This window comes from Neofelis nebulosa, chromosome 16 (assembly GCF_028018385.1).
Source record: "Neofelis nebulosa isolate mNeoNeb1 chromosome 16, mNeoNeb1.pri, whole genome shotgun sequence".
NCBI lineage: Eukaryota > Metazoa > Chordata > Mammalia > Carnivora > Felidae > Neofelis > Neofelis nebulosa.
Window position 1 is genome coordinate 17,875,939 of NC_080797.1, and position 14,303 is coordinate 17,890,241.

The window sequence follows — 14,303 nt, forward strand, 5'->3', positions numbered from 1 at the left end:
AGCGCCAGAGATCCCCAGCAAACCGCCAGTGGCCCCGGGAGAGGTCTGTGACAAATTCTCCCTCACAGCCTCAGAAGGAACAGCCCTGTTCACATCTTGATCTAGGACCTCTCCAGGACTGAGAAACAACAGCTTGCCGTTGTCGAAGCCACTCAGTCTGTGGGGCTTTGTCACGGCAAATACACAGCTGTGTCTACATCCCCGCCGGAAGGAAAGGCCTGCGTTTAGGTAGCGTTGGGTGGTCTTGACAGAATGAGCTTCAGGAGCTCACAGCCCTGGCCTGCATCTGTCACGGGAGAAAAGTATATCCAAGAGAGGGCATGGGGCACAGTACCTGCCAGGTCAGCAGGCTCCCACCTGGAGGCATGACAGGCCCCACTGTCTGGGCCACTTCCAAGGGATGCCTCCTTGGCCCACCCCTGCGACCAAGCATAGCGTGAGTGCTCTGGGGAGGAATCCAGGCCCTCGGGACCTACACTGGAGACACAGAGGGCAGTTCTCGTGAACAAGTCATGAAGGCCGGCTCGCACATTCTACAAAGTCCCAATCCCACAGCAGCCCAGACTGTGGGGGTGGGGGGCTCCAGGGGAGGCTTACAAAAACCACAGCCTCAATGTTTCCACTTCTCGACCTTCACTCCTCATTAGATCATCTGGGGAGCTTGGGAAATGTAATAATGACACCCACCCCAGACCGATTAAATAGAGACACCAAGAGTGGGGCCCAAATGTTAGTATGTTTGCAGCCGGTGACAGGGCCGGGGGGGCGGGTGGAGGGTAAGAATCCCCACCTGAGATGTATTCCAACCACAGCTGATGCTGTTAATTTTGTAGACATAACTGGATTATATCTCTTGGAGATGATAGTTTTTTTTTTTTTAATTCCTTTAGTTGTTTTGGAATTGTTTCTGATAACAGATTTAGAAAACCCCTTCATGAGACTGTTCCCTGAGGTGTCTGGGCTGTTGACACAACTCTGCCCTGAGCAAGAGCTTCTGCTCACACCCACCTCCCACGGGGGACTGAGGACAGAGCTATCTGGGCACAGCCTCGGGCCTGCCCATTTAACAAACTGCAAATCAGAAATGGAGCAACCTTTCCCTGGAGCCCCTGTTCCTGGGAATTTCAGATCCACAGGAGCCTGGCAGGAGGGGATGTGTTGGCAGGAAGATATGGTGTGGGGCATGTGAGTGTGTGTGTGTGTGTGTGTGTGTGTGTGTGTGTGTGTGTGCTTGCACATGTGTTTGCCTGTGTGTGGGTATGTGTCGGGATAGACATGTACGTGTGCATGCATGAGGTATGCACAGGGGCCGCACACATGTGCACACACACGCACGTGGGCATTGCATATACGGTTATGCGCTGGGACACGCATGCATGGGCACACATGGGCATCATGTGGGCGCACGCATGTAGTGAAAGAGCTGGCTGTAGGAGGTATTTCAGACCTTGGTACTTTACACAAGTGCCTCCCTTTCAAGGCCTCCTGAGTGCAGTGAACCCCACCTGCACCGCGCTGGCCCTGGGATAAGCAGTGGCAATAACTACAGACTCAGTGCCAGGCCCAAGAAGTGGCCAGAGGAGGAAGTGCTCTGGGCAGGTAAGGACTCAGGGTGACGGTTGAGCGAGAAGACACCTCAGCCCAGGTTGAGAAGCAGAGTAACTGAGGTAAATTCCTATCTCTTACGCAGACTTGTCGAATACCTTCTCTCCCCTGGGGGGATGATTCGCTCAGGGTGGTTGATAGGCTGTCACAAAGGCCTGGGAGAGGCCTGCCCATTCCCTCAGGGAGCAGTAAAGGAAGGAAGTTCTCCTGTCTCTGGCCCCAGAAGATGCAGGGAGGAATCAAGCTGAACCCCATCTGATAAACGTGAATTCATCTAACCTTGAGGCAGGTCAAGGTGTCAGTAATGCTGATAGGATGCTTCACACTCACAGGGGACTTTGTGTGTGGCAGAGCCTGGGATGAGGGGTCTGGACAGCCCTCACCCCCTGGATTCTTCCCGCTGATGACCGAGGGGACAAGGGCCCCTAGACCCTTGCTTGCTGCTCTGCCCAAGGCAGGTCTGGCTTGTGGCTAACCACAATCCCTGCTTGTGCCATCCACAAACTGCCCAAGACTTCTTTGACTTTGCAGACACAGGCTCCCTTTTCTCTTTTCTTCACCTCACCCCCACCCTATCTGGCTTTCCTGCAGGAAGCTTCCAGGCCAGGCAAAGATGCCTCTTTTCATCATTTGCAAAAACATTAGCAGCATTTTGCTCCACAGTGTTGATGCATCTGAGTCCTCTGTTCAGAGGGAGCTGGAGGTGAGCAGCAGTGTGTGCTGGCGGGTGGTGAGTGGGCACACTCAGCTCTGAAGAGCCCTGCACAATGTGAACAGCTTGGTCTGACAACAAAGTGCCACCAGGGTGAGAGTCAGAGTGAGGGACATGCTGGTTCCCTCTCCCAGTGCTGAGTAGCTAGTCTGCAGGTTCAGCACCAGCACTCAGGGACAGCTCCCTGACCAGTTCCTTCCCACTCTGGTGACCGACCTCCTGCCAGATTTTGGCAGGGGCTGGGGGTAGGGGGGTTGAGGGGTAGGGGATGTGCTACTCCCAGGTGACAACTCCTCCCCCAGAACCTGCTGCCCCCAACCTGGGATTGTGTTTCCCAGTGCTGCCACACCATACAGCCCCCTCATTAGTCCCTGTCACCTTCTTTCTCCCCCTTCAAAGTGAACCCTATAGGTACTGTTCCTCTTTGAAGACACTTCACCTTCCCTGGGCCTACTGCAGACAAGTGCATCGGTCTAAAACATTGACTCCAGCAGTGAATCACAAGCCACAGGAATAAAAACCTTCAAGCCACTAGGTCATTTAGTGGCCTCCCAGCACAACCTGGTGTCAGCCTCCTTCTCCCCATAATCCTCCATCCATAGAGCTGGTCCTAGTACCACCCTCCGATCAAGGTCACACGGAGCCCTACTCGAGTTACTGGCAGACTCCAAGTTCAGGGGAAAACTGAGAGGATGAGTAGCTGCCCAAACCACGCTGACCTAAGATTGTCTATGGCTTTGTCCCCGCCAGTATCCTCCACTCTCCAATGCTCCTGTGCTATAGAGCATCAGCATTTGTGGCCAGGACAAAGTGCTGATCAGAGACATCCAGAACCAATAGACCATCAAGATGGCGGGCAAGTTCTGGACAGGAATCCACGTTAGCTTGAAAACCACCTCAGAGTAAGTTAATGGGCTGATGAAGGAAAGCCGACGTGTAGCAACAACTCTGAGGCCTTCCTTAGTCATGCCCTGGGGCCAAGTTAGAACAGTCTCATCCAAATACCAATGAGAAAGAGGAAGAAAAAATCCAACCATAAATCCCTAACCATAAAGAGAAAAAGATCGATGCTTTTGATTACATTAAATTAAGGCTTTCTCTTCCTTGGGGGGAAAAAAAGAAAAAATGACAGAGACAAGCCACAAATTTGGAGAAGATTTTTAAACAGATATAACTCACACAGGATTTATACCCACAATATACAAAGAACTCCGACAACTCAATAAGGAAAAGATAAACAACCCAGCAGAAAGGTGAGCAAATGACGTGTGTGGGCATTTCATCAAGGGGAAAGAAGGACCAACTTATGACAGAATGCTCGGCCTCGTTAGTTGTCACGGAAATGCACGTTAAGAACATAACAAAATATCATGATACCACTCGACCCCACCCTCAGTTAGGAAGTCTGATTACACTAGGTGTGGGTGAGAACACAGCCACTGAGAAAGAACCTCCAGTTGGTGGGGTGAGATCGGTGCCATCACTTTGGAAAACAGCTGGCATTATTTCACACCATTAGTCCCAATGATTGTGCACCTTAGTCCATCCCAAAGAGAAACTCAGTCTATACCATGACACAGGTTCCCCAGGTGACATGTATAAGAGTGTCTACCATAGCATCATTCAAGATAAGTTACAAAAGCAGGAAAAAGATGTCCACAGTCAGCAAAAACTGATAAATAATTAAGGACCATCCACATAATGAAATATAGCAGTCAGGGAGGGAGGGCAGGGTGGGTGATGGGTATTGAGGAGGGCACCTTTTGGGATGAGCACTGGGTGTTGTATGGAAACCAATTTGACAGTAAATTTCATATATTAAAAAAAAAAGAAATATAGCATTGAAAATTAAAAAAAAATAGAGCTACTTCATACAACATGGGTGAATCATCGAAACATAATAATGGGTGAAGAAAGCAAGTCTCAAACGTTACATACAGTAGATGCCATTTGCACAGAGCTCAAAGCAAAAGAAAAGTAAACCGTATGCTGTTTATGGATACATGACCATGTAAAAAATTAATTTGTTTTTTAAAAGCAAAGAAATGATAAACACAGAGTCCAAGTTGCAAGTTTCCTCTGGGGGGGAGGCAGAGGGATCAGGGAGAGAAGGGGCACCAGGTGGATACAGGAGTCCTGAGAATATTCCTTCCTTCCTTCCTTCCTTCCTTCCTTCCTTCCTTCCTTCCTTCCTTCCTTCCTTCCTTCTTTCCTTCCTTCCTTCCTTTATCTCTTTCTCTCTCTTTTTCTTTTTCTTTCTTTCTTTCTTTCTTCCTTTCTTTCTTTCTTTCTTTTAAATTAATACTTAAATTTTTTTAAATATTTTATTTTATTATATTTTGAGAGAGAGAGAGAAAACATGAGTGGGGGAGGGGCAGAAAGAGAGAGGGAGACCCAGAATCCAAAGCAGGCTCCAAGCTGTCAGCACAGATCACAATGCGGGGCTCAAACCCATGAACCGTGAGATCATGACCTAAGCCAAAGTCAGTTCCTTAACCGACTGAGTCACCCAGGTGCCCCGGGAATATTGGGGGAATTCTGGCAGAATCATGGGAGAACACCCTATATTTGCACTTCCTAACATCTGTTACATACATTTTTGTATGTGTCAAATATTATATGATAAACATTAATAAACAAATGAAGAAAAACTGTATTTCTATATCTCACAGATGCAGTAGTTAAGCTTAATCACACTTGCACACAGACATGCACACACACATACACACAACGCTTCCCCCTCTCGTCACCATCTCCCACCTCTAAGAGCATCAGGGGGACCCTGGAAAGGCAAGCGTTGGGGAAGGAGAGGCATCAGCAGCCCACCTTACCACCCCCCAGGTCTTACCAGCCCCCCAACCCCAGAATAGGCCCAGGAAGGAGCCCAATTCCAGAAGAAAAACTCCAAGACTCCATCAAGCCCACCAAGATGGCAGGCAAAGAGGACCCCAGCTACATGACATGGTTCGATTCCACAAACTGGTATTTGTCAGCCCCTGAGTACAAACACCAGGGCACCTGTTGGCCCAAGATGGAGAAAAGGATCCTTTGAACAGCACTATGCAAATATACTTCCTTGGTGCATCCCAAACACGACCAGGAACCAACGTGGAGAGGAGCAGGAAATTAGTACTGTCACTATCCACAGTATACCAAGAACCTCCCAGGGAACTGCAGGCAGAGCAGTGGCCCCTGGGGGACAGGTTCCCCTTCCTTCCCTGCCCTGCCCTGCCCTCCCCTCCCCTCCCCTCCCCAGCACTCACCTCTGCAGCTCCTTCAGGGACACTGTGATCCGCAGGCCGTGGCCCAGGACATAGAGCGTGGCCAAGATGTCTGCCCACTGCACCATCTCCCCCAGAGGCCCGCCCTTCAGCACCCTTGGGCTGAACACGTCACCAGACTCCTCCGTCAGGAAGCCAATGTGAACGAGGATCTAGGGAGGACACAGGGTCAGCATGGAGGGAGGACACAGGGTCAGCATGGAGGAGGAGCAGCTCTTGCCCTGCCACCCCCAGGGAGACCTGGCCAGCAGCAGATGCTGTCTCCAGGCTGTGCCTGGGCAGGTGTTTTCTGGCACCAGAAGGGGGACCAAGAGGCAGAGTGACCGCACTGGGCCCTGGGGATAAAAGTGAACAAGATGTTCACATCTGGCTCTCAAGGCGCTTACGTTCCAGATGGAAGAAGTAGACAACAGTAAACACAGACAAGAGATAATTTCATGAAATGATAGGGACTCTGAAAGAAATAAACAGGGTGGTGTGAGAGTCAGGTAAATATTTATTGATGGATGGATAGATAGATGGGTGGATGGGACAGTGGGTGGGTGAACAGATGAATAGATGATGGCTAGGTGGTTGGATGGATGGATGGATGGATGGACAGATAGATGATGGATGGATGGACAGATGGGTGGCTGGCTGGCTGGCTGGATGGTTGGATGGATATGTGGGTGGATGGATGGATGGATGGATGGATGGATGGATGGACGGACAGGTGAACAAATGGATGAATGGATGGATATATGATGGATGAGTGGTTGGACAGACAGATGGACGAATGGATGGATGGATGGTTGGATAGATGGAAGGATGGACGGACAGATGGACGGTTGGATGGGTAAATGAGTAGACAGATGGACGGATGGATGGACAGATGGACAGATGGATGGATAGAATGGTGGACGGATGGATGGATGGATGGACGGACAGACAGGCGAACAAATGGATGAATGGATGGATATATGATAGATGGGTGGTTGGATGGATGGACAGATGGACAGTTGGATGGATGGATGAGTAGACGGATGGACAGATGGATTGACAGATGGATGGTTGGATGGATAGATGGATGGATGGAATGGTGGATGGATGGATGGATGGATGGATGGATGGATGGATGGATGGATAGATGGATGGATGGATGGACAGAGGGATGGTTGGATGGACAGATGGAATGGTGGATGGATGGATGGATGGATGGATGGATGGATGGATGGACAGGTGAACAAATGGATGAATGGATGGATATATGATGGATGGGTGGTTGGACGGATGGATGGATGGATGGATGGATGGATGGTTGGATAGATGGAAGGATGGATGGACGGATGGATGGATAGACGGATGGATGGATGGATGGATGGATGGATGGATGGACGGACGAACCTACAAATCTCCCAAAAACAGGATACGTTATTCTCAATATTCTAGGCAAATGCCATGACTTTTCTGCCTGAAAAGCACAAGATGTCTACAGAAGGCAGAACCCCTAAGCAGTGTGGGGGAAGGCTTGTCATTCTACCCCAAACGTGAAAAGAGCCGGGGCCACCACATGCATCTATCCTGACTCTGCCTCCCCTGTCTCAGCTAAAATTTAAATAAATTCAATAAAACCTCTTCAAGGACAGACTCGGTGCCTACTTGTAAACCTGGGGCCCTAAGCTCATTTCCTAAGCTCTGTGAGCTCAGCTCCCTGAATGCACAGGGAAGCAGTACCTGCTTCTGGTCCCTCCAGACGCTTCCCAGCTTCTGTGCCAGCCGCTGGGCGGCCAGTGCCCACTGGGCCGTGAGCCGCTTGGTCCGTTTCTTCATGAAGATTAGAGACTCCTTCCCACTGCCCATCAGCTCCAGGAGGTGGGACAGGTTGCTCCGGAAAACTGCCTGGAGGGGGGGCCCACACCTGGGTCCTCCAGCCCTCAGCCCCCAGCTGCACCCACCACCACTGTCACCTGCTGCCCCTGGGAACAGGGGCCAGCACCCTCCCTGGGGGGCTGGGGCCTGCTCTAGCTTCTCCTGCCCTTTGTAGAGGCCGAGGAGCCCCCACAGTCGGGGAGCCCTGGTCTCACCCACCAACACTAACCCCCCAGCCCAACCTTCTGTCTCAGCCCAGCCTTCCGTCACAAGCCCTTTGGAGGTGGGCAGCTGTGACAGTTCCCAGGGGTCTCAGCTGCGACACAGAGGCAGCGAGGGTAGTGGTCAGAGCTGGTACTCGGATGGCAGGAAGTCCGGGCCACCTTTCAGTGGAGCTGGAGTAACGAGGTGCCTTGAACAAGTTACCGCCACTCCCTAAACTCAGAATCTCCATCTGTTCGATGCGGTCGCATAAAGGCTGCTGGGAGGTTTAAGTACATATAAAGCATCTGGAAGCCTTCCAGAAGCGACAGCTATTGTTACTATTATTCTTTTCCATCTAGGGGGTGCCTCCGGGGCCCCAGCTTGCCCCTCAAGTAGGCCACGCTTTGCAGCATCCCCAGAAGGTAGGACAGGCACGGCTGGCTGGCCTCACTCAGGGTTCCTCCCGCTGACCCTTAAGGACGCCCCATCTGAGGAGACCAGCTGGCCTGTCTACCAGCCCCTCACGGGCCTACCCACTTCCCACGCCTACCTGGACTTTGGGGAGGGGCTTGGGGGCCATCTGGGTGGCTGTCTGATTCCTCCAAGGCAGCGGGGGGCAGAACCACTCGACCTCACTTAGGTAGATGAGGAAGGAACACTCGGTGCCGTCCACCCCGAAGAAGGCGTAGCAAGGGTCAGAGGTCCAGCGGGCGCGCATCCACTGTGGAGAGGGCCAGCCCAGGCCAGGGTGCTGGCACCAGCCCCACCCACACCCTCGGCAGGCTCTCGGCATGCAAGTCCTCGGGGACCCTCAGGGCGGGACCTCTGTCACACTTAAAGAAGCAGCAAGGGCCAGAAACAGAGAAGACAAGTAGACCAGGGCCCCACGACCCAGCCCTGTGTCCTGGCTGCTGAGAACCTCAGGGAAGGCCGAGCAGGACCACCGTCCCCCAGGCCCGGAAAGAGGAGGACCCTGGGAGAACAAGGCCAGGTCACGACACATTCAGGGACAGCTCCAGGCCAAACAGTGGGAGACACAGCAGCTCAGGGCTTGGCTGGTCATGGGGAGCAGGATTCAGCTGAGGCCAAGGTCAGGAGCAGACTCCAAGGGCACAGGGACAGGAGTCAGAGCAGGCCCCACCCACAGTGATCCCCACATGTCACCGAGGAGGGGGTCTGCAGTGCCTCTGCTCTACCCTCTCAGGGAGTTCAGAACCAGTGACAAGCTGGCTTTTACGCCAGGGACTGCACCCCCAGATGGACAGACTTCATGCAGCCACGGGCCCCTGGGGGTGAGCCCCCAGAGGTGGGGCTGGTGGGGTAGGGGGCTTTCTCAGCCCAGCTGGTTGCCAGGATGGGGAGCAACCTGGGTTGGTGGGCCAGGCAGGCGGCCCAAGAGGAGAGGCCATCCCCCTGAGGCTGGTCTCTGCCAGCCGGTGCCAGCGTCAGGGGGCTGGGCAGAGAAGCCCCCACTAGCAGAACGTCAGGGCTAGTCTGGGGCAGAGCCCCTGAGGAGGAGCCTGCCCCGCCCCCCACCCCGGTCACCTCTACCCCTGCCCTCAGCCCCAGGCCTTACCTCCACCTTCCCTGAGCAGTCGGGGAACTTGGGGTCACTGGGTGCCTCACACTGGTCCCGCCGGCCTTCGGACACTGCAGGGAGGGAAGGTCAGCTTGCTGAGGCCCCGGGTGTACGGAGGGGCCCCGTGAAGTGTTGGAGAGGCCTGGTCTGCGGTGGGAAGGGGTCACTGAGGAGCCCACACCACCCTCCCTCCGCTGAGTTTTCTCACCTGAAAGGCCACCTGCCAGAGGGCCCCCGAGCCCGGGTTCCCCCCTCTGCCACTAGCCCTCCCCCTCCAAAGCGGCTTCAGAACCAGTAAGGAGCTGGCTTGAATGGCTATGGACCCGTGTCTGGATAGGCAGACCTCACGTACCCACCCAAATGTACTCAAAACTCTTTGAGGGGGACCCCCAGCCTGCTGCTCTCCACATCAGGAGAAATGCAGGGGCCACAGAGGGCCTCCAAGACCTCTGTCCTCACGCCAGGTCACAGCAGGGTGAACCCCAAATCACCCCACTTAGAGCCTGAGGCAGGAGCCAGGACAGATGCCACGGGGAGCGGTCAGGGCCGCGCGGTACCCCGGCCCCCTGGAGGCAGAGGGGTGCCCTGGCCCCCACCCTTGCTGTGGAGAATCAGGCTGTGACGCAGGATCTGGTCCACCTTCACGGCGATGTCCGAGACGTTCTGGGCGATGGCCTGGATCCGCTCCATGAGGCCGGCCCCCGGGGGAAACCTAGGTGGGAAAAGCCAGGGGTGAGCGGGCACAGCTCGCCACGGTGGCCCTCCCGGGAGGGACTCAGCACGCCGTGAGCAGGGGCGGCAGGCCTGCCGTGCTCCTGGGGACCCAGACGCTGCCCTGCAAGGAACCGAAACAGGGAGACGGACGACGCTGGGCCAGCAGACGGAGGCGTGTGCCCTCCCCCGCCCCCGGGGCTCTCTAACCACCCACCGCACACGTCACACAGGAAAGCCCCCACTTGGTGTGTCAGGCCCGCTGGCCGGTCATCCCCACATGCGTGTGCCCTGCGTGTTGGAGGGCAGTGCCTGAGGCCGAAGCAGACAGAGGAACTCTATTCCAGAGCCTGGACAGGATCTGGCCCGGGACCCCCCGGCGACGGAAGCCCTTTCCCGGGCATGGCCGGCTGCCCCGAGTCTGCTTCTCCATTTCCTCCCAGAGGGGCTACGTCGTGCCAAAATAAATTCCACCCAAAGACGCCTGGGGACTTGCCGACTATTAAGCCTCTAGTAAATTATCGCTGGGCTCCTGGGCATGAATTGTTCCCAGGATCTCAAACACATTGCCTGCCACAAACATCACGGCCCTCCACCCCCCACCCATACTCGCGTCGCCTTTATTTTTGGAGAATTTATTTCCTGGTGTTGATTACTGCTCGGCTCTCGGAGCAGTTTATGAGGCGTCACCTGCAGGATGCGTCTCCTTGCAAAGACCCTTGCCGAGGTGGCCCCGCTCTGCCGGCCGGCGCGTGGGCCTTCCCCAGAAGTCGCCTGCCCTTCGCGAACACGTTAGTTCCAATCTCTGATTCGCACCTCGTCCTCTGGCTCTGAGGGCCCCGCTCGAGCTCCATTTATCCCTTTACAAGGACGGGGAGCTTGAGTGCCGCACAAAATGGGAATTATAGGAAGGAGGACTTTTCCAACCTGGGCTCCTCTCGGGGGATCTGTCCGCCCAGGGAGGCACAGCGGTGACAGCTGCCCGCCCCCTGGGGCCGCCTTCCTAGAGGAGAGGACAGCAGTGGCCCCATCCACGGAGGGCTTGGGAGGCCGGTGGGGGCCAGGCGGACACGGAGGTAGGGTGGCAACAAAAGGAAGAAGGTGGCAGGAAGGGGCAGACGAGCCCTCAACACACACACACACACACACACACACACGTGCACATGCACACGTGTGTGTGCATACACATACATACACAATCCCGTCAACTCCCTCAAAAACAAACTAAAACACTAATGGAATTTGTACCGGATTCCTGCGGCCATTGAAACAAATGACCACAAATGTATTCTTGCAGCTCTGGAGGCCAGAAGTCGGGAATCAAGGTGTTCGAGCCCCGCGTCGGGCTCTGTGCTGACGGCTCAGAGCCTGGAGCCTGCCTCGGATTCTGTGTCTCCCTCTCTCTCTGCCCCTCCCCCACTTGAGCTCTGTCTCTCTCTCTCTCTCTCTCTCTCTCAAAAATAAATATACATTAAAAATTTTTTTTCGCTTTTTTTAATGGAGAAGACAAAGGCACTCCCTGGTGGAGTCTCGTGAGGCCGGAATGAGGATACGGAGCAGTAAGGACGTCTGCGTCTGCCGGAGATCAGCCCTGCACGTGTACCCGTTCCTGCCCAGGCCGCGGTGTGGCCGAAGCTGCAGCCAAAGGGGTTTGGGCCAGACCAGCGCTTGTCTGTCTTGTCTCATCATCACTCCTGAGGGAACCCTGGGAGACATTTTCCCCTACTCGCCCTCCTCCATTGAAAGTGAAAACCACAGACATGCTGCCGCTCCGTTTACACACGGTGGCCTGGGGAGGGCCACAGGCCATTGGGACGTCTAAGGTAATTTCCCCCTCAAGAAGCAGGCTTCACCCTTGGGGGTGATACGCACCCACGGAGGATGCCTGCTTTAAGCCAGAGGAAGAACTCCATGACCCTGACGTCCGTTGGGCTCTGCATCAGCTCTGAGTGAGCACGCTGGGACTGCTTTCCTCGCTGACATGTGGGGACAGCACAGACATTCCTCTGCCCGGAAGGAACACTCAGCCGACCGCAGGAGGCAGCCACCGGGAGGAGGGCCCGGAGCTTGCAGCTGCTGGGCCAGGGTCGGTGCCCAGCGTGGGCGGCCAAGCACAAGGGAGGTTGCTCCCGGGAACCCCTCCCAACTTCTAACCGAGACCCCAGAGCGCAAACAACCCCTGTCAGGGGACCGGCGGGGGTCCTGCTAGGTCCCCAGAGACTTTGGAAGGGACCTCACCCCACTTCAAGCCTTCCTGAAGGATCCTCTCCCTCAAGGCTCCGCTCTATCCATCCAGAGATCTGGCTTTGGGAGGCAGATCTCTCCTCTGAGCCCCTCACAATGCTGGGGTGTGGTTGTGACCAGCTGGACCCCCGGCGGAGTCCTGGGGCACCTGGCTGTCCCAGTCGGTAGCGCGTCTGACCCTTGACTTGGCGGTTGTAGGTTTGAGCCCCACAGTGGATGCAGAGATTACTTCCAAAAGTTGTTTTTAATTAAAAAAAAAGAAGAGGGGACACCTGGGTGGCTCAGTCGGTTGAACGTCCGACTTTGGCTCAGGTCATGATCTCACGGTTTGTGAGTTCGAGCCCCATATCAGACTCTGCACTGAGGGTGTGGAGCCTGCTTGAGATTCTCTCTCTCTCTCTCTCTCTCTGCTCCTCCTTCATTTACTCTTTCTCTCTCAAAATAAATAAACTTTAAAAAATGTTAAAAAAAAAAAAAAAAAAAAGGAGAAGGAGATAGAGGAAGAAGAAATCCCCAGTGGAGTCCCAAGTTCTCAAGGACAGGAGCGTGCTTCCGGATGGAGCGTGGGCACTGTCCAGCATGGGTCATGTGCCCAGGGCTCCAGCACTGTGCTGGGCTGAGTAGTGTCCCCCCCCCCGCCCCCCACCAAGTTCACATCCACCCAGAACCACAGAACGTGACCTTATTTGGAAATAGGGTCTTTGCAGACGTCATTCGTTACAACGAGGTCATGCGGAATCAGGTTGGCCCTCGGTTCCGCTCCTGGTGTCCTTATAAGAGAGCCATGTGGAGACACTCAGGGGAAGGCCGCCACGGGACAGCGGAGGCAGAGACCGGAGGGACGTGGCCACAAGCCAGGGACTGCCAGGAGCCACCAGGCACTAGATAAGGCAGGGAAGGATCCTCCCCTGGAGGCTTAGGAAGGAACGAACGGGGCCCTGCTGATACGTAGATTTCAGACTTCAGCCCCCAGAATCAAGACAGAAAATTTTTGTCGTGTTAAGCCATCCGGCTCGTGGTCATTTTTTTGGTGGCAGCCCGAGGACACTAATACAGAGCTGAGGGCAAATGGTTTTTAGTCCATCGCAAAAGGAGAGTCCAGGTTGTCCTGGGCCCCTGCTGTCAGACTTTCTCTCCACTAACCTCTCTGAGCTCAGGGGCCAGCTCCTACCACAGCTGGAGAATCTCGACTACCTCACAGGGTGATGCCCAGGATATCAGGTGCTCAGCGATGCTCGAACACAATAAATGCCTGAGACGCCTTTATTCCCTGTCCGCAGCCATCGCCCCGGCCCCAAAAGGAAGCGTCGCAAGTCTGCCCGCAGAACAAAGCACTTCGCTTTTTGGAGGATTTTCGCACGGGAAGCGTTTCTCAGGCAGCATCACTGGCAGGGGCTCTAACCTGCGCAGGTGACATCCGTCCGACTTAACAATTCAGACGTGACGCCACCGCCATTATCCTGGACTTCGCACGTGAGCAGCACTTTCATTTTCTGTGTTTGATTTTATTTAAGGGAGAAGAGAGAGACTGAGTGGGGGAGAGGGGCAGAGGGAGAGAGAAGCTCAAGCAGACCCCACCCTCAGCACGGAGCCCCAACGCGGGGCTCGATCCCGTGACCCTGGAATCATGACCTGAGATGCAATCGAGAGTCGGACGTTCGACCAACGGAGTCACCCAGGCGCCCCAGCACTTTTATTTTCAAATAATATGTGATTTGTCTTGGGGCGCCTGGGTGGCTCCGTCGGCTGAGCGTCCGACTTCGGCTCAGGTCATGATCTCGCGGTGAGTTCGAGCCCCGCGTCGGGCTCTGTGCTGACAGCCTGGAGCCTGCCTCGGATTCTGTGTTTCCGTCTCTCTCTGCCCCTCCCCTGCTCACGCTCTGTCTCTCTCTCTCAAAAAAAAATTTTAAAAACATTAGAATATATATATATATGATTAGTCTTCTCTCCCTGGGAAGCTCTCTTAAAGAACGACAGGGAAAGTAGGTGCCACGAGACCGCAGACCACAGCCACGGCCTCGGAAGCTCCCAAGTGCCAAAGAAAAAGGGGGGGATGGACCAGGATGTCTGTGCAGGGGCTTCCTGCTGAGGGGGCCCCAGGCAATTCTCTCCGCAGCAT

At 54.7% G+C, this 14,303-nt stretch overlaps 1 protein-coding gene across 1 annotated transcript in view; it reads right to left on the bottom strand.

Moving 5' to 3' along the window:
* Positions 1-14,303, bottom strand: part of MGAT5B (alpha-1,6-mannosylglycoprotein 6-beta-N-acetylglucosaminyltransferase B) — a 74,333-nt gene that overhangs the window by 36,573 nt on the left and 23,457 nt on the right. Inside the window, 5 exon segments of the mRNA XM_058703532.1 lie at positions 5,581-5,750; positions 7,312-7,476; positions 8,201-8,371; positions 9,227-9,300; positions 9,826-9,941. Of these exon segments, the coding sequence (XP_058559515.1) occupies positions 5,581-5,750; positions 7,312-7,476; positions 8,201-8,371; positions 9,227-9,300; positions 9,826-9,941 (696 nt within the window).